The following is a 24,883-nucleotide window of genomic DNA, read 5'->3' on the forward strand; positions in this document are numbered from 1 at the left end:
GGTGCGATACCACCTCTCTTTTTTACTATCATATGGTGAATGTTTTTTTACCCGAATGAAAGGGTAGTTCGTTCCTTTAATTACCTTATGTAACTTTGCTTTAAACATTCCACCCAATCGCACCCCGCCACTACCGACGGTTACAAGCAGTTGAGCCTCACGGGCCATGCTCGGGCTCTTAAGTTTGTAGCCTACGTGACGAATGGGTAGGTGTGAAAAAGAAAGAATAAAAAACAAAGGTATGCTAGGGTAAAAATAAGGAACGGATGGGACAAAACTTCCCCGAATGAAGTGATTCATCACAAAACAAAAATTGATGTATTCATCAACACAACTGTTCACACGGGGGCTTCCCCACGAACTCATCCTTTACATATGCTAAGTACTTCTACTCTAAATTTCTACTGTGGCCGCCCGGCGACATCAGTTGACGGCACGATCGGCGAAGATAAAGGCTGCTTGCCCTCCGACGGAGCGACACTTGGCTCGGTCAAAGGCAGGGCAACATTCGCTTCGGACCCAGGCTCTGCTCCATCCATAGGTTGGACGACGTCTTCTGCACGTGCACCTTCGGCTACATTCGCATGGTGAGCCTCCATCACCCATTGCGCAGAGACTTGCTCTGCCACCAACTGTGTGTGTGGCAGCAAGCTCTCCCTGAGCACATGGATGACGTCTGGGCTCTAGCCGTTGACGTACCCGCTATAGATGGCGATGAAGTCCAGCTACGGGTGGTGTGTCGCCACCAATGTCAGCACCCCCAATGTTCCATAGAACATCCTGTTAGAGATGAGGGCTCGAACCTCATCCGAGAGCTCCGCTAGATGGATGGCGGGCGTGCTAGTGCTTGGCACCGACCCAAACACCTCCGAGACGATGACTTGGGTGATGTTGTAGAGCTGGTCAAGCTCCCCCTCGAGAGCATGTCGCTCCTCAAGGGACTTGGCCAGCGCCTCCGTGCTCCGATCAATCGTCGCCTTGGCTGTCTCCAGGTCCTGCTCCAAAGAACCAACCTTTTCTGGAAGAAGGATGACAAGCTCAGAAGCAGGCTAAAGGAAAAAACCAAGACATCAAAAGCAGAAAAGATACATACCAAGGCGGGTGTTCTCAAGGATGGAGAGTCCCTCCTCCTGCCGAGTCACCTGCTTGCGTAGCCGAGCGTTCGCCTCCTCCGTCCCCAGCACCCGGTCTCAGAGCACGAGCACTTCCTGGTAGACCTTCGACCGGGCCTTCCGCTCCGACTCTAGGGCCTCTAGGGAACTCTAGAGCATCGCCTCGGTCTCCACCAGGGACTTCTGGAGCGTCACCTTGGTCTTTGCCTGGCTGACCTTCGCCGCCTCAAGTCCCCGCTCAGCGGAGGTCGCCCGCTCCACCGTGAGCCGGTCCACCCCCCTCCCTCCGTCACCTTGCCTGCCCAGTCTTGAGACTCACGGCTGGTGGACTCTAGATCACGCTCAAGCTCGGTGACCCGCCACGACATCGCGGCCTCCCGGGCATGCTCCACCTAGAGGAAACGGGACTTGTGGCTCGACATCTCCTCTAAGCCCTACAAAGCAAGAGGCAGGCGTGCTGAGACAACCGATGGAAGACCAAGGAGCCAAGGACGAATGCAGAAAACTTACCTCTATGACCTAAGGCAGGTCGACCGTGATCGCCTGCTGGACGACCTTGACCCGCTCTAGGGCTTCCTCTAGCTTCACCCTGGTTTAGGCGAGATCGGACTCCATGGCGAGTCCTCTCCCCAAGCATGTCCCAAAGCTGCAACTTCTGCTCATCCTGAATGATGAACCGAACCTTCCTCGAGTCCTCGGGGTAGGGCCACACCAGGTTGGTGGTCGCCCCCAGCCCGCTGGAAGGCTCAGCCGATGACCAGACCACCGCTCGCTCCTGCGATGGCGCTAACGGCTCCACCCTATCACCTGCTTCGCCGTCGGAGGGGACCTCCACTATCTTGATTTCATGGCCTGTCGGTGGATGTTTCGCCTCTGGCCTGGCGACGTCTTCCCCCGACACCTCCAGCTCCGATCAGGAGGGCGAGCTGTGTGGCCCTCCGACCGGCGAGGCAAGGAGCCCAGTCTCCCTCCCCTCTTCCACCGTAGCCGGTGCAGGAGGGATCACGAGGGTCACCTCCGACCCAGCCTCTGCCGCCGCTAGGATCGCCACCATCACCTCCGCTACTGCCGCCGTAGTTGCGACTAGCTGGGAAGGCACCACCCTCGGAGGGGAAGGACCTGCCGCCACCAGCCTGCTCTCCCCGCCACTCGCCGCGGCTTGATGCAGGCTGGGTGTCCACTCCACCCACATGGGAGTTGGGGCGATGCTCAACCCCGTCAACATATGCCTGTTGTCAAAACAAGTATAGGTCAGCCACGCTCAAAAAACTCAAACTATGAGAAAAAACAATGCATATCAGGACATAAGCAGCAGGGCTCTAAAGCCCCGACCCGCTGGTAATGGGACCACTAGGCGAGGACCGCTCACGGGCCACGACCCACACCCCCTTACTTCAACCAGGGGGGAGTTGACCGGTTGGTTCCCGACTGGCCCACAAGTCACCGTGACCACCGGCTCGAGGCGCGCCCACCGGAGCAGCTAGCAGGGCATCCCCCCGTTGAGGGTCGCATGTCGGCACCAGCCTCGAAGATGCACGGGTGCGAGCCCGCTCTTCTGACCACCTGGCCAGCCCTAGAGCAGGCGGGGACAAGGCCAGCAATACCTCCGAAGGGTGCGACGACCGTGTCCGCTTCGCCTCCCGCTCGCCGATGGTGTCCGAGCTGGTGGCGCTTCCTTAGCGTGGGAACATCGCTGCGCCTCTACACATCCCACCCACCGCTGGCAGATATGGTCGTAGGCTTGTAGCGCTCCACCGAGGTCACGGCGACCTCCCGGCCTCCCTCATCCTCGGAGGAGATCACGTCGTCACCCATCTCCGCCTCGAGCTCCACCTCGATGTCGCTCCTATTCTCCCCAGCCCGCGCGCGTCGGGCGATATCCTGCTACTTCAGGTGCCTCCTCTGATCCTTCTCAGCTCTCTTCTTCTTCCAGCCGTCCGCCACCTCCTTCAGGGTCACTTGCCGAGCCACGCCCTCCGGCCCTTTTTGGAAGATGTGGCCGGGACTTGTAACGTTCGAGTCCCTACAAAACAGACGACTCGAAGTCAAGATTACAAGAGAGCAGGATCAAAAAGGACACGAAATAAGGAGAGGAGAATGTACCAGGTTGGATAGCTTTGAGGCATGAAGAGGTCCGGGCTTTCCTTCAAGGGTCTCTTGGGCCCACAGCTGCAGCACCCAGTCTAATCGGCTCCAGACTTCGTCCTTTGCCAACTCCTCCGGCGACGTACGGTCGAGGTCCGTCGGGCCAGTGTACATCCACATCGGTCACGTCCTCTCCGCCAACGGGGTGACCCGACGATGAAAGAAGGTGTGGAACACCCGTAGCCCGTCACGGCCCCGCTGCACCAGCTTTTGGAGCTCCGTCCCGATGACCTCCAGTTTGTTTTGTCGGCTGGCAGGCCCCTATGACCAGCTATCTCACCTCTCTGGTCTCCTTTTGGTGAACAACAGGAACGGAACCTCCACCGGGTTCCTAATGTAGAACCACTCCCCATGCCATCTCCGATTAGAGTTGTAGAGGGTGTACGCGGGGTAGGCGCCCGATGCACTCAGCTTCTTTTGCAGCGCGAAGCCCCCCACCGGAGCGATCCCGAGTGGCTTCCTCTCCAACAAGGCTCACCTAGAGAAAATCCACCGGAAGAAGTCCACGTGCGGCTCCATCCCGAGGAAGGCCTCACAGATGGTGACGAAGCCAGCGATGTGCAGCACCCCAGTCGGGTTGAGGTGCTGCAACTCTAGGCCCACTCATTAAGGAGCCCACGCACCATTATGCGGGGTATCCTAACCCGCGCTCATGGAAGGTGAGGAAGGAGACAACCTCACTGGCCAAAGGTCATGGGAAATCCTCCCCCATAGGAGCCCTCTAATGCGCCACCTCCTTCGGCGACAACACCCCCTTCTCGGCAAAGGCGGCCAGCACCGACTCGCTCATACAAGATGACCTCCAGCTCGACATTGCGCTCTGGATTCGTAAATGAATCTGTGAGTTTCTCCTCTCCCTCGCTCTCCCCTTTTTTCCTATAAACGGATCTGTGAGTTTCTCCTCTCCCTCGCTCTCCCCTTTTTTTCCTAGGAACCGCCGCGGCACACGAACGCTCTAGCAAGAAGAATGAAGGAGGAGAGGCGGCAGTTGGGGAATAGGCGAAGTAACAGGATGAAAGCCCTCTCCGTTCCTCTATTTAAGGTGGAGGCACAACAGTTGAGAAAAGGCGAAGGATTGGGGCTTGAAACCCTCTCCCTTCCCCTATTCAATGCGGATGAAATACGACAGGACATTCCCTGACCGATGGGACGCACCCTGCCCGACGAAACGATGCCTGGTTAGATAGGACGTGGCCTAGGTATGGCCCACCACTACCGCACGCCAGGCATGAGAAACAAGGCGCAACTGCGTGCAGGCGGCCCTCCGTATTCCCAGGCAAGACTTGGAAGGGCCCAACAATGGGATCTCCGCCCAGGAGAGACCAATGGTCTTCCTAAGTCGATCAAATGGCTCAGGCAAACCCCGAGAGACAGGTAAGGAGCAGAGGGACGCCCCATGTGGGCCACGCCGACTCTATCATGAACGACGAACACGGATCCCGTTCGGACATATCGATAAAAACTCCTCAAAGCCTGTCACTCGAGTCAAACAAGGTAACTCTACTGATCCCTACTTTATTTTTCTCTGATGCACGATCATTCATTCATCCATTTGCATACACGCATTCACACATTCATTCATAACAGTCATTCATTCATCCTATACATCCAAAGCATCGCATATGCAATTAATGCATCACAACACTCCGTGTTGCGTCAGGAAGCGGTAGTTGCCTCATTCAACATGAGCAACGATCGACTAGGGTTCAAAGGCTGGCTTATGAAGGGCTCGAGGTGGCCTCACGTCAAACAGAGTCAGGGGAGAAAATGTAGATGAGCCCTAGCGGCCCTCGCCCAGTCTGCTCTAAAACAGACAGGGTCATCTCAACCTTCTCGTTCGATCCTAACCTTGAGCCATGCCCACATAATCTCTATCGAAGGGAGGCCAATGGGCCACCTGGGTCGGCCTCCGAAACGACCCGGGCATCTGCTAGGACGCGGGTTAACGAGCAGTGGAATGCCACATGAGGACTATGCCGACCCCATCACGAACGATGGACTCGGATTCCACTCAAACGTACCTATTAGCAAGCTCACCAAGCGCGTCACTCAAGCCATCGAGGCAAGCGAGGTTAGCTCAGCCCATCCGATTACGACAACCACAAACGGGGTAATGCACGAAACTCACCTGACCCCTACCGAGCCCAATGGGGCTCAGGGGCTTAGGACGCCCAACACCTCAGTTGCGCTCGATGCCTGGATCCGTGACTCTAATTTGCCCGATCCCTCGGCACGCTCGACGTTTAGATCCATGATTCTGACTCGACTGATCCCTCGGCGCGTCCGACGCCTGGATCCGATACTTTGATTCGCCCAATCCCTTAGCTATGCCTGATGGCTAGGTCCATGAGTTCATCTCGCCTGATCCCTCGATAGTCCCTCGGCGCGCCTGACGTCTAGATCCGCGACTTCGACTCGCTCGATCCCTCGGCTGCGCCCGATGCCTAGGTCCGTGAGTCCATCTCGCCCTATCCCTCGGCTGTCCCTCGGCTACACCCGACGCCTAGATCCGTGAGTCCGTCTCGTGCGATCCCTTGGCATGCCCGACGCCTTGGTTAGCGACTCCGACTCGCCCAAACCGTCGGCGCGCCTGACGCCCTGGTTGACGACTCCGTCTCGCCTAGTCCCTCGACTGCGATGAAACGCCTGGGACTGAGCTCCTGGAAACTATGGGTCAGAAACTGGAAAGAGGAGGCTACACCCACCAAGGTGCACACACACGCCCGCTGACAAAACCCCTAGGCGATTCGGTATGAATCACCCGGGGGCTCGAGGGCTACACCCGCGGGTGCGCTCGTGTGCGCACGCTGTTGAAACAAAAAATTCCCCCGCTGACAACACGACAAAACCCCCCAGATGATTCTACCCGAATCGCCCAGGGGCTCGGGGGCTACACCCGCGGGTGCGCTCGCACGCACCCGCTGTCAAGATGAAAAAACCCTAGGCGATTCTACTCGAATCGCCCGTGGGCTCGGGGGCTCCTGTCGGGTTCATAAACCCAGGATCCCTCATGGACCTGCTTCCTAGCAAAAGCTTGGCCTAGCAGACAACGTTGCGAACGACACGGAACTCCTGGGTCGGCCCAAAAAACCTAACAACAGGCCAAAGAAGAACATCGCTCGCTTTTGACTCCGGCCCGCCTCTCCGACCGAAAGGACTGGCCAAGGAGGAACGACGCTCGCTTTCGACTCTAGCCCGCCTCTCCGACTGGAAGGCCTGGCCGGCTCGCCTCTGACTCCAGCGCTCGCTTTTGACTTCGGTCCGCCTCTCCGACCGAAAGGCCTGGCCAAGGAGGAACGGTGCTCATTTCTGTCGCCTCCGACTCCGACCCGCCTCTCTGACCAGAAGGCCTGGCCGAGAAGGAACGACGCTCGCTTCCGACTCTGGCCCGCCTCTCCGACCGGAAGGCCTGGCCAAGGAGGAACGGCGCTCATTTTCGTCACCTCCGACTCTGGCCTGCCTCTCCGACCGGAAGGCCTGGCCGAGAAGGAACGACGCTCGCCTCCGACTCTGACTCACTTCTCTGACCGGAAGTATATCGAACCTCTGCTTACAGCTCTTCTCCGACCGAGAGGTCGGAGCCGACTGGGGAATGACCGACCGGGGACGCCCGTTCGGTGAAGACCCAGGAAACGAATAGAGCAAGTAAGGCAGGGCACTCCAGTCAACCCTAATATCAAGAGCCATACTCTGCACACCTGCAGGACAGTACTGTCAGGCCGTGTCAGAAGGATGCACCGCAACCTTCCAGGCATGTCAGAACATGAATAATGTTGTGGGCGCCGACATTTATCCTACAGTATGGTAGGCGTCGACATCTGTCATACCAGAAGATGATGATGGAGCCTACCACATGCATCCGGACACCAACAATGTTGTGGGCACCGACAAACCGCCTTGTACCCGACGGCGTGGGCAACAAGATTAGGTAGCACACACACTTTTTCTCTCACACTCTCTCTCTTGTAAAGCCGTCCCCTTCATCTATAAAAGGGGATGCGCTCTCTTCAAAGACAGACGATTCGAACACACACGATTGGAACAACCAACGATCGATTCACTCTTTGCTAGCTTTAGACACTCTAAAGCTACATAGAGCACACGCTCGAATACTTAGCGCACGTAGGAGCTCCCGTCACTCTCGGCCCTTCAATCCGGAGTCTGACCAGGCCTCTTGCACCCCCATCTTACTCCCTCTCGTTTGTAACCCCATAACAAACTTTGAGCACCTGGGCTCAGGAATAAAGTCACCGACCGACTCAAACTGGACGTAGAGGACGTTGCCTGAACCAGTATAAACCCTATGTCATTGAGTGCTAGGCCACATCCGATCACAACGTACGACAAAACTATAAATATTTACGTGTTGGTCACTTTCTGCACCGGCACTTAGTTTTACATTTTTCACTAACTTGTAGACTATCATAGGATGCTGACAAAGGATCTTGTGGCAGAGATAGGTTATGTTTGGTTCACAAGACTAAAGGTTACTGTAGTCACCATTTAGGTGTCGTTCGCTAGTGTAAAAACCAGCCGGAATTCACTGTTCATGGCTAAAAATCACTGCTCATGCTCTCACAAATTCCTCCAAATTCATCCAGATTCCTCCAGATTTCTCTAAATTCCTCCAAACGAACATGGCCTTAAATAGGTGGACTAATTTTTATTCTAACCTAACTAGTTGCAAGCTTCTCTCAGCCGACCATGTATCCAATCAGGACATGACTAAACCTAAAATTTTTAGTTAGACTAATAACTAGTCCAGTGATCCAAATGGATCCCTAGTTATACGAGGAACACAAACAGGACTCTGAAATGTTACATGGGTAATACTGTAATGGACTTTGATTCCTAACATGCGGTGAAGAACCATTTTGGAAGGTATATATTGTTTACTGAAGCATAATAAGTGAGGAAATCTCTCCAGCAATTGCCTACGGAGTATCCCTCCGCCGAGAAAAAAAAACGCAATTCTAACGCAATTTTGAACCTCGTGTCCGTCCTCACTGCCGATATAAGACCAATCATCAGTTCATCGTCATCCTATGGAACACTCTGGGAACGAATGACCCAAAGCTTCCGTCCTCCTGTGCCACACCTAGGAAGGCTGGATCGATCAGTCCCTCGGCCTTTGGAACCTACAGTCTAATCGTTTCGTTGAAAACGATCGTGAATTACTTATTATTGACTAAAAAAATATTATTCTAACTTATAATCTACATACGAGCAAACAAGCGAATATTGTTCCTAGCCTTGGATCTCAACGTGTTTGTCCGATCTGCTCGCAAATTCCCTCCCGTAACGCCGTGCTAGACTGCTAGGCGGACGGCATCATGTGCGTATCCCACGCGGCGTAGCGGTACAGCGACGCAGGCCAAATTCGACGCAGCGGCCGGCGTAGCCTCGCGGGTAACGCGCGTCGTCCCTCCCGGCATCGGGGGGAGACACGGCCGTGGCGCCGTGCCGCGCCGCGGTTCTGCCGGCCGGCTCTGCCCTGGTGGCGAAAAAACAAAACGACTAGCCGGCCGTGACTGGCAATGGGGCGGGACAGCACGCGGCCCGCAGGTGGGAAGGTGGGGATGGGGTTGGATCCGTTACATCCATAGCGCCCGCATCCTCCGCGCCGCACGTGGCCTCGATCGCGCGCGCGTGTTCCCCAGTGCTCCCAACCACCGCGGCGCCGAAGCCGGGCGGCACACGCCGTTGCGTTGCCACTTGCCACCACCCCGCCACCAGTTGCCGTCGGGTGGGCAGATCCCGCTTCCGCATCGGACGAAGCCTGTCTGTTTGGCGCGGCACCGCAGGCGGAGCGCACCACGCCGCAGCTCGTGGCGGTGCGAGCCATGTCTCCATCCGCGATCACAACTGGCGAGACGAAGAAAGAAAAATGCCAAACCTTTCGCTGCTTTCTGCTTGGAATCACATTGCAAACGGGACAACCTTGGACGGCGAACGCACGAACGAACAAGAACGCACGCGCGCACCCAATCTAACACGGGGAGGCAGCAGCAGCCGGCCTTGAACAGATAAACCCCGTGCATCGATCAGAGCTACTATGTACTAGTGCCTCCAAACAGGGAAAAAAACAATCAAATGTAAAAAGAGTTCAAGGACCATCAGGAGCACGGCGCGGTGGCCGCCAGGCTGAGCTCGCGGCGTCGCCCGAACACGACGGCGCACTCGGGCAGCTCGCCGAGTCCCGCGAACAGGGCGTCTTCCCCCTGCAGCTCCCGCTCCCACTCCTCCGGCGGCAGCAGCGGCGCGTACAGCGCCGACCGGTGCCACGTCGGGTACTGGTCGAACCACCCAAAGTCGAAGCTTTCGTCCTCCTCGGCCGCCGGCGCCACCGTTGCGGTTGCTTCCGCTTCCGCTTCCGGCCCGGCCAGACCTGGGACGATCTTCTGCTCCTGCTCCTCTTCCGGCTCCTGCTGCTCTGGCACTTCTGTCTCTGCCAGCTCATGCTCCGGACCGAGCTCATCCTGCTCGATCACGGGCTCAGGCTTCGGCGCCGGCGGCCGAGGGGACGGCTTGCCTTGCTGGTGGCAGCAGCTGCTGCTGCTCTTGGGCTGCGGCGCCTCGTGGTTGTGGTCGAAGGTGTAGGTGACGAGCAGCACGGTGGGGTCCGCGCGGCTGCGCTCCACCTGCTTCCTCGCCGGGCACCCCTTGGAGCTGCTGCAGCGGTAGTACCCCCTGCACAAACAGAAGCACAAAGCAAGCTTACCAGGCTGCTGCTAATCGGGAACCAGCAATTACTTACTAGCATGCACACAGATGCTGATTAGGTTCAGTCAGGACATGAATGAGCAGCAGCAGCTGCATGCGTACCGTGGGTAGGGGGAGCCCTTGATGGGCTTCTGCCCATACTTGCGCCACGCCCACGAGTCTGACGGCGGCGGCCCCTCCCCGGTGGCCCCTCTGGGCCGGTCCCCGCACTCGGCCAGCGGCACCGACACAACCCGCTTCTCCACCGATCTCCGGCTGCTTGCTCGCACACAAAGAGACAAGAGCCAAATCAGCGATCTTTGCAGCCCTGATTTCTAGATTCCCGTACCAGCGCAGCAGCAGCAGGTCACGGGCGCGCACCGCGCAGAATACTCTCTGTGCAGGCACGCGTGGGACGCGACACATGAATCCTGTCCGTACCTGCGCTTAGCTGGCGGCAGCGGCGACGACGGCGAGGCGGGGAGGTCGCGCTCGCGCTTGTTCAGCCCGGCGGCCCCAGCGCGCGGCGACTCCGCGTCCGCGTCCGCCCCCGCCCCCGCTGCAGGCAGCGGCTCGTCGGGGGATTCCGCCCGCGGCGAATCCGAGCTGCAGTAGCCGTCCTCGGCCGACGACATCGATCAGACCCTCTCCTCTCTGGCTCTCTTGCCGCCGCTGCCTCGGTGGCCACGCCCGGGCGGAGTACACGGAGCCGGAGACGAGCCTCTGCCCTCTGCTCTGCTCCGCTCCCGACGCCCACAGCCCCGGACGGATAAAAAGCAGGCAGCTTCAAAGCAAAACTAACTCGCGCTTTCCCAAAGCGCGCAAAAAAATTTCGCCCTGATGGTGGAGAAAGCGGGGGAGGCGGACTGGAGTATTGGAGCGAATGATGGAGGGGATTGAAGCGGGGAAGAAATGGTGGAGTGGCGAACAGACGGGCCGGGGGCGGATCGATGATGGGCGCTGCGGCTTTCAATGATCCCTCTCCCCTCCTCTCTCTCTCTCTCTCTCTCTCGCTCGCGATGCGCGGCGTGTCTGTATATGCGGGGTGCGCGCGCTAGTGGGCGCCTTTTTTTATGCGAACGATGCTGGCTAGTGTCATCGGGGAGCACCGTGGTGAGCAGGGCAGCCAGGGCGAGTGAGCGATATCCATACCGGCGGGCGGCTGCAGGCGTGAGCGTACGCGAAGCGAAGCGATATTTTTCTTGGTTTGGCGCCTTGCTTGCTTGTATGCTCTGTTCGTTTTGGATTGGATCTCGCCTGTTTCTTGTCGCTGTGTTGCGTCTCGGAACGGAAGAGGAGAGCCGGAGAGGAGAGCGACGTGCTCGGGGCCGGGCCGGGCCGCGCGCGGAGAGAGCCGTGATTAATCTAGTGGAGGCTGCGATCGCGACCCCCGCTCTAACCACTCCGGCCAGCCAATCATGGACTCCACCCGTGCACACACATCTTCGTGCATGTGCGGATATACGCGTGCTCTGAGATGTCCAAATAAGGTGTATGTACGTATGCATGGGTTCCTCTGTTCAACCCTGGCCTGTGATCGTATATATATACACGGACGTTGCCAGGGCTTTCTTTGGGAAAGAAGAAGGAAGAACAGGCACATTTTGTGAGGAAATACAAGGGTTTCATGTTGGTTCGCTCCAATTTGTATGTGGTACAACGAACAAGCGCTAAACGCTGCAACCAATCGGCATTTGGAGGTCGCAATGTCCAGCTGCCTTGTTCCGAGTGTACGTCCGCATCGATTAGAATATTGCATGTACTTGAAAGAAACGGGCCGGCTAGATCTCTCACATGTAGTCGTCTAAACTACGGTAGTTACATGTGGGGGTAGGACTAAAGAAGCCGACCTCCTCCATGGGGGAGACCGGGAGAGAGTACAGCCAAGTTGGGCGTGCCAAGTAGGGTTCGTTCTCATTAATGATCCATGTGCATCGCTAGAAAACTATACAGTCATGGCTGCTATCGATATGTACGCAGAACTAATTTTATCTGTTGTCTGACACCAAATGCTACTACTGATCTTAATTTGATAGGGACGTTTTTAATGATGCTCTTGTTAACGTAGTACTAGTTGAATACAGGGAACACACGACGCTTATTCATTCCTCAGCTTCTCAGCACGATACCTATTTTCTCGTAATAATAAAAACATATCAATTATGCAAGGGTATAGTTTTTGTAACAAGGTGCCTTCGTCAACAGCATCCATTGGAAACTATTATAGCACACGAACTGAGCATATATAGAGTTATCGTGAGGTAGAATATATAGTTTGCTCACTTTTTTTACTTTTTTTTTGCGAATTGGTGCCACATGCAAAAAGAAAGTGACTCAGGGCATAGACATAGACACTCACGTACTGTTGGTACCTTAGAACGGGGTACCCCAAATAAACATCAAACGGGTCGCTGAAATACCATCTAAAAAATAAAGCTAGAAGGTAAGCCGTAGGCCCCTCACCTGCCATGACCGAGCCCACCGGGCCCTCCTCCACCTCGCCTCGAGCCTCGAGCAGGAGGTCTCGGCATCCTGGAACAAACTCCGCCTCGCGCGAGGCTCCCCAGGGAAGGCCTCGGCAGGGGGCGCCGTCTCCGTCTCGCCCGAGGCTCTCCAGGGAAGGCCTCGGCAGGGGGTACATCCTCCGTATTGCGCGAGGCGTCTCGCGCAAGGCCTCGGCAAGGAGCCCGATCCCCGTCTCGCGCGAGGCCTTAGTCTCCGTGTCGCTCGAGGCCGGGTCGCCCGCAGCCGTCACCCCCCGCCTCGACCGACCCCCCAGACAACGTGTCGTGTCCCATTAATGCTTCAACCACTCCCGCAATCTCAGCCGGACGACGGCTCAACGCCACAGAATGGCCGACGCGACCCGAGGTCGCATCAGCGCCATACCGGCTGGGACAGGGTACGGCGGGGATTACCGGCCACTGTGTCCTAACGCTGTATCCACGATCAGCGCCATACCGGCTGGGACAGGGTACGGCGGGGATTACCGGCCACTGTGTCCTAACACTGTACCCATGATCAGCCACCCACTCGAAGCTTCGGCACTATACACCAAGGTCTCGGCTATCTTGGGGTTCACGCCTGCCGAGACCCCTCCACCACGGTGCAGCCTCGACACCAACCAAGTCTCGGCCTCGCGCGCAGTCCATCCACAGTGGCTTGCACGTCCACCGCCGCACCCACTCCGAAGTAGTCCCGGGGCTCCCACGACGCATAGGATCTGATGGGACGGCCACGCCGCCCTAGTGCTCCAAGGACGGACCACTCCGACGACCACACCGCCACAGGAACAGGCTACAGGGCCCGGACACGCCGTCTCTGTTCACACGGCGCCGTATAGTTAGCTCATGTACCGTCCTAGTCCTCCCTTAGGCTATAAAAGGAGAGGACTTGGGCTGTTTTAGGGGACGGGAGAAAACACCTGGTAACACCCACACACACACGCACATCCCTGCCACCTGAGAGCAACGTCTCAAGCGGCCCGCACGACACCCTGCCGAGACCTGGGACCAGCTCCCTCTCTCCTTTAGCTTGTAACCCCCTACTACGAGCACCTCGGTGCAAGGAATACAAGATCGATCTCTCAGACTGGACGTAGGGCCTCGATTGCCTGAACCAGTATAAACCATGTATCTCTTTGCATCACCATCCGGAATCGGGAGCACGCAGAACAAATTCACTGGTTGGTTGAGGACCCCCCGGTCTGAAACACCGATAGTTGGCGCGCCAGGTAGGGGCCTCTGCGTGTCAGCTTCGTCATCCTAACAAGTTCCGGATGGCAGACCCCATACGACCATTGTGTCTCGGCACCGCGGTTTGGTTTGGGAGCCTAGAGTTCATGTCTCTAGGGCATGAGTACGACATGGTGCTCCTCACTCCTCGAGCCCCACCGTCCAACGATGAAGTTACACCCCGGCAGCCCAGGCACGGGCGGCGTCCGAGCGGCCGCTCTCGCCAAGCACGGCACGAACAAGGCCACCCCGACGCTACGCGAATCCAGGGCGACACATCACCCCCCGCCGATATCCTACGACCAGCTGTTGGCACAGGGTCCCTGGCTGGAGACCTGTCTAGCCTGAGCTTGGACAAAGGAAACTTGCCTATGGCACGCGGCGATGCCCAGTCGTCAAGCTCCGCTCCACCACTCCCTGAAGAGCCGACCCCGGCGGGGCAGAATCTAGAGACGGCACTGTCCCCATACCCCTTTGGGTTGAGAAATGCCGCCGCCTCTTACGCCTACGCTTACACTGCCGCTCACGAGCACCCCTCGGAACGCCGCCAGCGCTTCACTCTCGACCTGAGCACCCACTCCGACTTTTCGCCAAGGGTTCTACTGGCCGACGGCAGTCGCTGACGCTACCAAGCTGGTACGCTCCTGAAGGATGCCAGTACTATGCCCGGCAAACACATCTCCCAGCCCTGGCCCTGCAAACCATCCCCATCACATGGCCATTCGCCATGTGGGGTCTCGACATGGTCGGGCCTCTACAAAAGGCCCCCGGGGGCTTCACCCATCTATTGGTATCAATCGACAAGTTCTCCAAATGGATCGAGGCTCGTCCGATCAATCGAATCAAATCCGAGCAGGCGGCGCTGTTCTTCACTGACATCATCCACAGGTTTGGGGTCCCCAACACCATCATCACCGACAACGGGACGCAGTTCACCGGCAAAAGGTTCCTGACATTTTGCGACGACCACCACATCCGTGGGGCCTGGTCGGCCGTAGGACACCCAAGGACCAACGGCCAAGTAGAGCGTGCCAACGGCATGATCCTACAAGGCCTCAAGCCAAGGATTCACAACCGATTGAAAAAGTTTGGCAAAAAATGGCTCGCCGAGCTCCCGTCGGTCATCTGGAGCCTGAGGAACACCCCAAGCCGAGCCACAGGATTCACGCCTTTCTTCCTAGTCTATGGGGCCGAGGCCATCCTCCCCACCGACTTGGAATATAGTTCCCCGAGGCTGCAAGCCTATAACGAACAAAGTAACCGCACCACCCGAGAGGATGCCCTTGATCAACTGGAGGAAGCCTGAGACATCACGCTACTACACTTGGCCAAATACCAGTAGAGCCTGCGGCGCTATCAGGCCCGACGCGTCCGAGGCCGAGACTTGAAGGTAGGCGACCTAGTGTTGAGGCTAGCACAGAGCAACAAGGGTCTCCACAAGCTGACCCCACCATGGGAAGGACCGTACATCATTGCCCGAGTGCTGAAGCCCGGGACCTACAAACTGGCCAACGAGAAGGGCGAAGTCTTCACCAACGCTTGGAACATAGAATAGCTACGTCGCTTTTATCCCTAAATTTCCAAGCATTGTATATATCATTTCTCGAAGTATAATTAAAAGCGTTCTTTAGTTCGTCTAACTTTTCGAGAAACCCCCCGAGCCCATTGTAGGCCTCGGCAATACAGTAACACGGCAAGGGAAACTCGGTTCTGCCTCGGCAGAACCAAGCCTCCCTCGGGGGCTAGATAGGGGACCCCTCCCTAGGCGTCCCCTAGGTCCCATGCACCATTCTTCAGTTGTTTTTCGCAAAAAATCCTACGCCAAGTCCCTAGCAGGCTCTGACGAATTAGTTGTAAAAACCCCTCGGACCAAGGTCTGTTTCCTAAGCAAGAGGCCGGTAGAGTCGTGAGACGGCCTACGCCTCCGGGCTACGGCACTCCCTCACTACCTCTCGCTCAAGGGATGGCTTAGGCCCCAAGGGGGTGTTTTGCAAACGAAATCTGATCAGGAGCGACAGAGGGCAGAGGCTCGAAAACATAAGAAAAACAACTAGGAAACACAAGTACTTCAAAAGTAAAGGCCTCGACGGCCACAAGCGTTACGATACAAAAAATAACCCCTATTCTATTTTTACATAGCCCCCGGGGCCCAGATCAAGGCTCAGGGCCTTCAACACCGGCAGATGGTAGGGGAGGAACCACCTCCTCTTCGAAGAGCGTCGCCAGCGCCGTGCCAGGGCCTTCCGCCGCTTCCATCAGCTTCACCACCGCCGCGTCGACCTCCTCGTCATCATCAGGCAGAACATAGCCATCACTGATGGCCGGGAGGTCGACGCCAAGGTAGTGAGAGGAGATGACGGCCAGCGCCCGCTTGACACCCGTGTGTAGTGCCCCTCAGAGCTACTCGCGCATCTGGCTGCTCAGCGCAATCAAGCGGCTCCCAAGGGAGCTGCCTGATTGAACCCCCTCGACCTCCAAGGCCTCGCAGGCGGAAAGGGCAGCACGCTTCAGCGCCTCGTGCTCCCCGATCTCGGTCTCGAGCACCGTCTGCACCGCGCTGGAAGCCTCGGCGGCCCAAATGATCTCCGCCTCCGACTCTGCACCGCGGAAAATGGAATGAAGTCGAGCGAGAGAAAGGACAACCTAAGTTGGGGACGGAAGCCCACGGAACTCACCCTTGGCCTTCTGCTCCCAGCGACGGGTCTCGGCTTGACAGGCCTCGGCCTTCTCCTTCAACCGTTGGGCCTCGAACCTAGAGGCCTCGGCCGCCCTGGAAGCTTCACTTCCCAGCTCTGCGTCATACAAGGAAGTCAGGGAGCAAACATAAGGAAAAGGAAACAAAACAAGGGGACTAGAACTCACCCTCGACCATCCCCTTCAAAATCACAGCCTCGATTTGCGAGGCCTCAACCGCAGCAAGGGCCTCGTTCAGAGCGCCTTTGGTCAGCCGGTGCGCACTCTCCTCTACCCCCAGCTGCCCGGTGAGGGCCTTGCCCGAGGCCGTCGCTTCTTCGGCCCAGGACCTGAAGGCATCCCGATCGCTGACCGCACGGGTAAGCTCCTCCTCTAGCTCCTTGACCCGTGCCACCAAAGGGGCGAGCTGCGCCTGGACCGTGGCTGCCTCGACCTTCGCGTCGGCACAGTGAAGGTGGAGGTCCTCCACCTCCGCGCTTCGCACCGATAGAAGCTCGTTAGCATCGGCAAGAAGGCCCTTCTGCCGGTGAAGCTGGTCCCAGACGCCCCTCTCCCACTGGAGAAAGACCGACTTCCCAAGCGATCGGGTCTCGAGCTCCTGGGGAAGCAGAGCGAGGGTCATTGGTCGCAACAAAATTAGGAAAGTAAACGTCGCGCGAGAAAGGAAAACACGAACCTAGGCGACTCCGGGCAGTTCGTCGGCCACCACGGACAGTGCCGTCCGTAGCGACCGCTCCGCCAGCTGGCGGTACTGCTCAAAGGTGTTCCAGCGCCCGCCCTCGGCCGCGTCCTCAAGGGCGAACAGAGGCTCCCCCTCAGGGTCGTCCTGGCTCCGCCACAGTACCCGCGGGTGATCCCACCCGCGAGGCTCAGGCCAGACCCGCATGAGGGCCGAGCTTCCCTCGTCCAAGAGCGGCACTGGCTGCTCCACGACATCGGTCTCCTCGGCATCGACCACCTCCCGCGCCTAGGAAGTATCATCGGAGGAGATCGGATAGACCACCGCCTCCCGGGCGCTCTCTCGCAACAACGGCGGGCCCTGAACCAAGGGCACCACCGAGGCCTCCACCGCCTGCATCTCCGCCTCCTACATAGATGGCCTCGCCGCCATCACGACGGTCTTGGTGACCTCGGGGGCTCCGGCCTCTGCAATTACGGCCTCAGCGGTCTCGGGGGCTCTGGCCTCCGCCATCATGGCCTCGGTAGACACGGAGACACCGATCGCGGCCACCACGGTCTCGGCGGTCGTAGGCGCCGTAGCCTTCGTTGCCTCAGCCTCGGAGACCTCGGGGGCCTCGGCAACAAAGGGCACGCCAGCCCCATCCGACTCGTGAGCCTCGCCCCCACGAGGCGGAAGCGCTCCCTCCCTCGTCTGTGTAGGGGCTGCCTCGATAGCCCCTCCTTGGGCGGCCAGCCCCTTTGGGTTGACCCTCGCCGACGCCACGCCGCATTGGATAGCGGCTTGTGCCTTTGCCACCCAGTGTGCGGAGGAGCCAGGGCTCGCCTTAAGCGCCTTAAGGGGCGCCAAGGGGAGGTCGTCCGCAGGCCGCTTCCGACTAAGGAAAATTAACCTACAGGGTCAGCGCAAAACTAAAAAAGAGACTGAAAACACCATGATCCTGCCAAGAATACACTTGCCTTGATCGGGGCGGCCCCCGCTTCGCCACGGCAAACCTCATCCGCAGCGGCAGAGGCGGCGGCAGAGGCGTCGCCTCCGTATCCATCGACGCCGGCCGGTCTTCAGCGGACCCCGGTGCCCCTTCGGTCCTCTGCAGGGGCGGTGGCATCGCCTCCGCCGCCACCCGCTCCACCACGGCCGCCGAGCCTACCGGGCTGACGGCGCATTTGCCTAACGCCCGCGCCTCGGGCGTGTCGGCCTCGGCCCCGGAGCGGGCAACCGCCGGCCCTGGGTCCGCTTCTCCTCCCCTTCCCGGGGGTGCCGGGCTGCTTGCCGACACCCCGGGCGCCACCTCCACGACATCAGGAAGGTGGTCCAGGGGACCTCGCCCTCCCTCGACCTTGTCGTCCCCGTCCTAGGCCTCCATCGACAACGACGTCGACAGGGATTCCTCCAGCGGAAGACCGTCCTTCCGTTGTTGACGGCGGCGCTTATCCAGCTCCTCGTGCGCGAGGATGTGCTTCGTGCGCTTTGCCGCCTTGGCGTCCTTTTGCCTCTTCTACGCATCGGCGTGAGCGTGGTTGACCGCCCGCCGCCCCGCGTCCTCAGGAACAGGCGGTGGAGAGGAACGCACGTCCCTCATCCCCTGAAGGAACGACAAACGCACATGAGGGAACAAGGGGTAAGGGGAGACTGAGGAGGTTCAGAGGCCACAGCGGCGCATGACTTACCAGCGAAAAGAACCCCCACGACGGCCGCATCGCGATAGGGGTCAAGTTGCCGCCCCTCAGCTTCGCCTCTACCGTCTCCCCTACCCGACGAAGAATCTCCTCCTCAGAAAGGGCGGAGGAGGACATCCGGGTGCCCTCAATGGGCTCACCCGGCTTCATCTCGAACAGCCGCCGCCACCGAGCCATCAGCGGCAGCACCCTCCGGCGGTGGAACGTAGCCACAACCACAGCCACGGTGAGGCCATGGCCCCATAGCCTCGCCAGACCCTCCAGGAGCGGCTCCAGCTTGGGCTGGTCGACCTTCGGGACGCCCCACTTCCACTTCTCAGGGCAACTCCCCACAATCCGCCCGGTGTAGGGGGGAAGCCCTCCGTTGTCGTTACGAAGGTAAAACCAACTCGTGTACCACCAGCGGTTGGAGGACGTGAGTTGGGCCAAGATGTAGAGGTGTAGGCGGTCCTGACGCACTTGGAGAGTGCAGCCGCCGGCCCTCGCCGCCTTCCTCTTACCCAACGTGCCCGTCGACTTTGTAGTATGCCCCGCCCAGAACAGATGGAGCCACAACTCCCAATGGGGAGCGATCCCTAAATACCCCTCGCAGACGGCAACAAAGATAGCCGCCTGAGCGATGGAGTTGGGATTAAAATTGTGGAGCTCCACGCCGTAGTAGTGCGTGAGCGCCCGCATGAACCGGTCCACCGGGACATCGAGGCCGCGCTCATGGAAGGAGACAAAGCTTATGACGTAGCCATCGTGAGGCCTCAGCTCTGGCTCGCCATACGGAGCAACCCACTCCGGCCTAGTGGAGTCGGTCACCGGGCGGAGGAGCCCACCGTCGATAAGCGACTGGAGCATCTCCTCGGTGACGTCCGACGGATCCCAGGGGTCCGCCTCGACAACAACGATGTCACCGGCCATGGGTGCGATGGAGGAATCAGATGCAGCGGTGAGTCTTTTCTCTCCCTCCCACGCTCTCGCTTTTTTCTCGCTTTCTCCCTAGGCTCGCCCTTCCTCCTCTCCTTCTCAGCACTCGCTGCTCTAGCGACGGCTCGACAGGGGCGGCGCTAATGCAGGCGAGGTAAGATGAGGAGGGGCAAAACTCCCTGGGTATTTATGCAGGAAGGAGGCAAAACGAGCGGGCGATGAAATCGGGGAAGTTTCCCCCCAATCCACCATGGTTAACCACGAGCCGATTTCGTCGGCCCACGCGCCCACATCTCCCGCATTAAATACGAGGACGGTTACGTCCCATCCACCACGCCACGCTCGGCCACTACGGCAGTAGGTGTCGTTTCGACTCCCAATGAAACTGCCTCAAAAGGCGCGCCGCCCATACCGAGCCAATAGGGAAGATAGTCCCTGCGGCCTGTTCCTTTCGTATGAAGGAACCAGGCTCTGAGCCTATTACGATCCAGGGGTTCGAAGGCTGGGCCCCAAAGGGTTTTGATAGCCTCCCCAGGATAACAGAGTCAGGGACGACCGCGGGCGAGCCCATACGGGGCCGAGGCCCAAGCAAGCGAAACGCTTGGGACGCCCAAAGTTGTGTCCGAGACCGGAGGAAAGTCTCCGAATGGGATCCCACCGTAGGGAGGCACCGAGCCACCGAGGCCTAGCGAATGGCCTCGACACCCAATAGAGACATCCTCTGGTACTCTTGGAGTGTGTCTCTGGACCGCTAGCCGTCCCCTAGCGAACGGGGTACGGGCCTCCACTCGGACTACCCGATAACAGCTCACCGGAAGTGCCACCGCTCGTGCCCATCGAGGGTAGCGAGGCACATTCCACCCCTCCTTCCGAGCGAAAAGGAAGCGCGAGGGTCGCACAAAAAGTCAGGGGAACCCCCGACGGCCTTCTCGCTTTATGCAGAGGCTAGGGGGCTCTTCTTGCAACCTTGCCGAGACCCAGCGACCCAGCTCGCACTAAAAGGGGCTCGGCAAAACAAACCCTCCTTCCGAGCGAAAAGGAAGCGTGAGGGTCGTACAAAAAGACAGGGGAGTCCCTGACGGCCCTCTCACCCTATGCAGAGGCTAGGGGGCTCTTCCTGCAAACATGCCAAGACCCCACAACTCGGGCCCATGCCCAAAAGGGGCCTCGGCAAACAAACCCTCACGCGCGAGGGGCGTATAAAAAGTCAGGGGAACTCCTGACGGCCCTCTCGCTCTACGCAGAGGCTAGGGGCTCTTCCTGCAACCTTGCCGAGACCAGAATGGGCTCGGCAAACAAACCCTCCGTCCGAATAAAAAGGATATATGAGGGGCGAATGAAAAAGTCAGGGGACCCCCGACCGTCCTCTTGCTCCAGGCGGAGGCTCGGGGGCTCCTCTTGCACCCAAAGACCAAGACAAATGGTTCAAAGCCATGCTAGAAGTTTCATTACAAAACACGATAAAGGGCACCGAGCCCGTTACGGTCCAGGGGTTCGAAGGCTGGGCCTCCAAGAGGTTTCGACAGCCGCCCCAGGGCAACAGAGTCAAGGACGACTTCGGGGCGAGCCTATGAATGGCCCAGGCCCAAACGAACAGTCGCTCAGGGCGTCCTAAGTCGTATCCGAGACCGGCAGGAAAGTATCCGAATGGGATCCCACCGTAGGGAGGCACCGAGCCACCGAGGCCCAGCGAACGGCCTCGGCACCCACTAGAGAAATCCTCCGGTACTTTTGGAGTGCGTCTCTGGACCGCTAGCCGTCCCCTAGCGAACGGGGCTCGGGCCTCCACTCGGACTACCCGATAACAGCTCACCGAAAGTGTCCACGCTCGCGCCCATCGAGGGTAGCCTGGCACATTCCACCCCTCCTTCCGAGCGAAAGGAAGCGTGAGGGACATACCCAAAGTTAGGGGGACCCCTGACGAACCTCTCGCTCCGTGCGGAGGCTAGAGGGCTTCTTTTTTCTACAGCCTCGCCGAGACCCCCGCAACCCGAACTTGCGCTTATGGGCTCGGCAAATGCAATAAGAACTAATCGCTCAAACACGAAAATGGAGAAAGCCCATGGAGGAGTAAGTTCACTCCTCTAGGGGCTCGGGGGCTACACCCGGCGGGTGCGCTCGCGCGCACCCACCGGAACCTCAAAAAACAAACCAATTCCTACGGAGCAGGCATAAACCCAGCCTCGACAAACCCTCAGGGAGAGTGCACGCACTCACCCCGAGGCTCGGGGGCTACTGTTGGGTACCTTAGAACGGGGTACCCCAAGCAAACATCAAACGGGTCGCTGAAATCCCATCTAAAAAATAAAGCTAGAAGGTAAGCCGTGGGCCCCTCACCTGCCACGACCGAGCCCACCGGGCCCTCCTCCACCTCGCCTCGAGCCTCGAGTAGGAGGTCTCGGCATCCTGGAACAAACTCCGCCTCGCGCGAGGCTCCCCAGGGAAGGCCTCGGCAGGGGGCGCCGTCTTCGTCTCGCCCGAGGCTCTCCAGGGAAGGCCTCGGCAGGGGGTACATCCTCCGTATCGTGCGAGGCGTCTCGCGCAAGGCCTCGGCAAGGAGCCCGATCTCCGTCTCGCGTGAGGCCTTAGTCTCTGTGTCGCTCGAGGCCGGGTCGCCCACAGCCGTCAGCCCCCGCCTCGATCGACCCCCCCAGACAACGTGTCGTGTCTCATTAATGCTTCAACCACTTCCGCAATCTCAGCCGGACGACGGCTCAATGCCACAGAATGGCTGACGCGATCCGAGGTCGCATCAGCGCCATACCGGCTGGGACAGGGTACGGCGGGGATTACCGGCCACTGTGTCCTAACGCTGTATCCACGATCAGCGCCATACCGGCTGGGACAGGGTACGGCGGGGATTACCGGCCACTGTGTCCTAACACTGTACCCATGATCAGCCGCCCACTCGAAGCCTCGGCACTGTACACCAAGGTCTCGGCTATCTTGGGGTTCGCGCCTGCCGAGACCCCTCCACCACGGTGCAGCCTCGACACCGACCAAGTCTCGGCCTCGCGCGCAGTCCATCCACAGTGGCTTGCACGTCCACCGCCGCACCCACTCCGAAGCAGTCCCGGGGCTCCCACGACGCACAGGATCTGATGGGACGGCCACGCCGCCCTAGTGCTCCAAGGACGGACCACTCCGACGACCACACCGCCACAGGAACAGGCTACAGGGCCCGGACACGCCGCCTCTGTTCACACGGCGCCGTATAGTTAGCTCATGTACCGTCCTAGTCCTCCCTTAGGCTATAAAAGGAGAGGACTTGGGCTGTTTTAGGGGACGGGAGAAACACCTGGTTACACCCACACACACACGCACATCCCTGCCGCCTGAGAGCAACGTCTCAAGCGGCCCGCACGACACCCTGCCGAGATCTGGGACCAGCTCCCTCTCCCCTTTAGCTTGTAACCCCCTACTACGAGCACCTCGGTGCAAGAAATACAAGATCGATCTCTCAGACTGGACGTAGGGCATCGATTGCCTGAACCAGTATAAACCTTGTATCTCTTTGCATCACCATCCGGAATCGGGAGCACGCAGAACAAATTCACTGGTTGGTTGAGGACCCCCGGTCCGAAACACCGACACGTACATACATGCATGTTCATCCCTATGAGCATACGCGCGCGCACAACCTATCTATATGAGCATCTCTGAAGAACTGATTTGCCGAATCTCGAGATTGCAAAGTCACCACAAGCAACTTGTTTGTCAATGGGCATGTTTTGACTACCACTAAAAAATAACATAGCTAATGCATCAAGTAAATTGTGCGACAACTGTCGACAGTAATAGATAAAGTGCATTATTCAATTATATGCGTATTAGTTATTAATGGATCCAAATATATATGACCTAAAGCAAAGTGTATGGGTACCTAAAGCGTAAATAACTGAAACCGCACTCACGATCTAAAACACGAAGTGCTATGGATAAATAGGTTGGAACAAATAAAAAAAGAAACGAAAAGAAAAAAAGGTAAATCTTTCTTCTGTTCACTTCACTCCACCAGAGAAGATGTTTTTTTTTCGCTTTAGCTCCATGAACTGCTTTATTGGTGGAGCTCAGTAAAATCGTTTGATAAAACAACTATACATGTAAAATAATCTGTCGTAGAAATCAGAACCCACTAGAGCGAGGTAAAACTAGGGACCATTATTTTTAGCTCCAGGTAGCACTTCAGTACTAGTCTCGCTCCTGAAGGTTGCAAACATTTTCTCACAAATAGTTGCCACGTGCACCGATATCAGCGGCCCTACCGAAGTGCTATGTGATTATGATGTTCATTTCATTTTCTTTTAAGAGCATGTTCCTTTTACTCTCTTTCTTTACTGTATTTTGGAAGATGCGATTATGATGTTCTGAGCTGTTTCCTGTTTGTCCAAACGAGAGTGGTAAAGGTAAGGTACCTAATTGCCCTGTTTTTCAAGACTCCACTAGCTTTCACACCCGTCGCAACAGCTTAAAGTGAATATACTCTGAATAAACAACGAACTCCGTAGGACTGTAGGAGTATTTAGTTTAGCGACCAGGTTTTAACGAGAGCTCAATGTCGCTACGCAGCCACAAATCCAGGTTGTGCGGCTACGGATTAAGTGCCCTTAATTTTCTCGCATCCACACATGGTTTCGATGAAAACTCTTCAACCAGGCAGGCATCGGTTGTCATGCTTACGCACTGTCCTCCGTATGCCATGAATACGAGATGAGGCGCTAATTGCCTGTTTCGCTGGCTAAGCACATGAGCTGGTGCTGATGAGCGCACCCGCAGCAGGTGCGGCAAGCTACGCCAGTAAGAGGGACCAAAACTAAAAAGAAAACAGCCTACACCTGACAGTGACAGTAATAAGAAAACCAGCCCCGTTGATGAAAAGCCATGCACCAGCTTAGGTCTGGTTTAGCCGGCGAAATCTTTTGGGAAATGGTAATGTAGCACCTTCGTTGTTATTTGGTAATTAGTGTCCAATCATAGTCTAATTAGGCTTAAAAGATTCGTCTCGTGAATTTCGTCTAAACTTTGTAATTAGTTTTATTTTTTATTTATATTTAATGCTTCATGCATACCAAAGATTCGATGTGGCGGAAAATCTTAAAAAATTTTACAAAATTTTGGGAACTAAACAGCACCTTAATCAATTCAAGCAAATCTTTTCTTTCTTATTATTAATCGGCCGAGCGAGCGAGGCACCTGCCCCCCTGCTGGTCACCTTATCTTCTT

General features: G+C 57.6%; 2 protein-coding genes across 2 annotated transcripts; both read right to left on the minus strand.

Moving 5' to 3' along the window:
• Window positions 1-9,136: 9,136 nt before the first annotated feature.
• On the minus strand, window positions 9,137-11,198 carry LOC136459012 (probable WRKY transcription factor 65). The gene is made up of 3 exons (XM_066458913.1): window positions 10,401-11,198; window positions 10,083-10,235; window positions 9,137-9,947 (listed from the first exon to the last, which is right to left on the minus strand). Exons 1-3 carry the CDS (start codon window positions 10,592-10,594, stop codon window positions 9,374-9,376), a joined length of 921 nt encoding a protein of 306 aa, XP_066315010.1. The 5' UTR covers window positions 10,595-11,198; the 3' UTR covers window positions 9,137-9,373.
• A 6,276-nt stretch (window positions 11,199-17,474) lies between these two features.
• LOC136461004 (uncharacterized) lies at window positions 17,475-18,174 on the minus strand. Its single transcript, XM_066460492.1, has 2 exons — window positions 18,062-18,174; window positions 17,475-17,958 (listed from the first exon to the last, which is right to left on the minus strand). Exons 1-2 carry the CDS (start codon window positions 18,172-18,174, stop codon window positions 17,475-17,477), a joined length of 597 nt encoding a protein of 198 aa, XP_066316589.1.
• Between the last annotated feature and the right edge of the window lie 6,709 nt (window positions 18,175-24,883).

The sequence above is a fragment of the Miscanthus floridulus genome, chromosome 6, assembly GCF_019320115.1.
Source record: "Miscanthus floridulus cultivar M001 chromosome 6, ASM1932011v1, whole genome shotgun sequence".
Taxonomy (NCBI): domain Eukaryota; kingdom Viridiplantae; phylum Streptophyta; class Magnoliopsida; order Poales; family Poaceae; genus Miscanthus; species Miscanthus floridulus.

What these genes read in the sequence shown, in the direction of transcription:
- LOC136459012 (XM_066458913.1), bottom strand. Translation starts at nt 10,594, where the DNA reads ATGTCGTCGGCCGAGGACGGCTACTGCAGCTCGGATTCGCCGCGGGCG. An exon ending in CTGCCGCCAGCTAAGCGCAG is followed by an intron (nt 10,236 to 10,400) that starts GTACGGACAGGA and finishes GCGAGCAAGCAG; the next exon opens with CCGGAGATCGGTGGAGAAGC. An exon ending in AAGGGCTCCCCCTACCCACG is followed by an intron (nt 9,948 to 10,082) that starts GTACGCATGCAG and finishes CTGTTTGTGCAG; the next exon opens with GGGGTACTACCGCTGCAGCA.
- LOC136461004 (XM_066460492.1), bottom strand. Translation starts at nt 18,174, where the DNA reads ATGCCACCGCCCCTGCAGAGGACCGAAGGGGCACCGGGGTCCGCTGAA. An exon ending in CCTCTGCCGCTGCGGATGAG is followed by an intron (nt 17,959 to 18,061) that starts GTTTGCCGTGGC and finishes CTGACCCTGTAG; the next exon opens with GTTAATTTTCCTTAGTCGGA.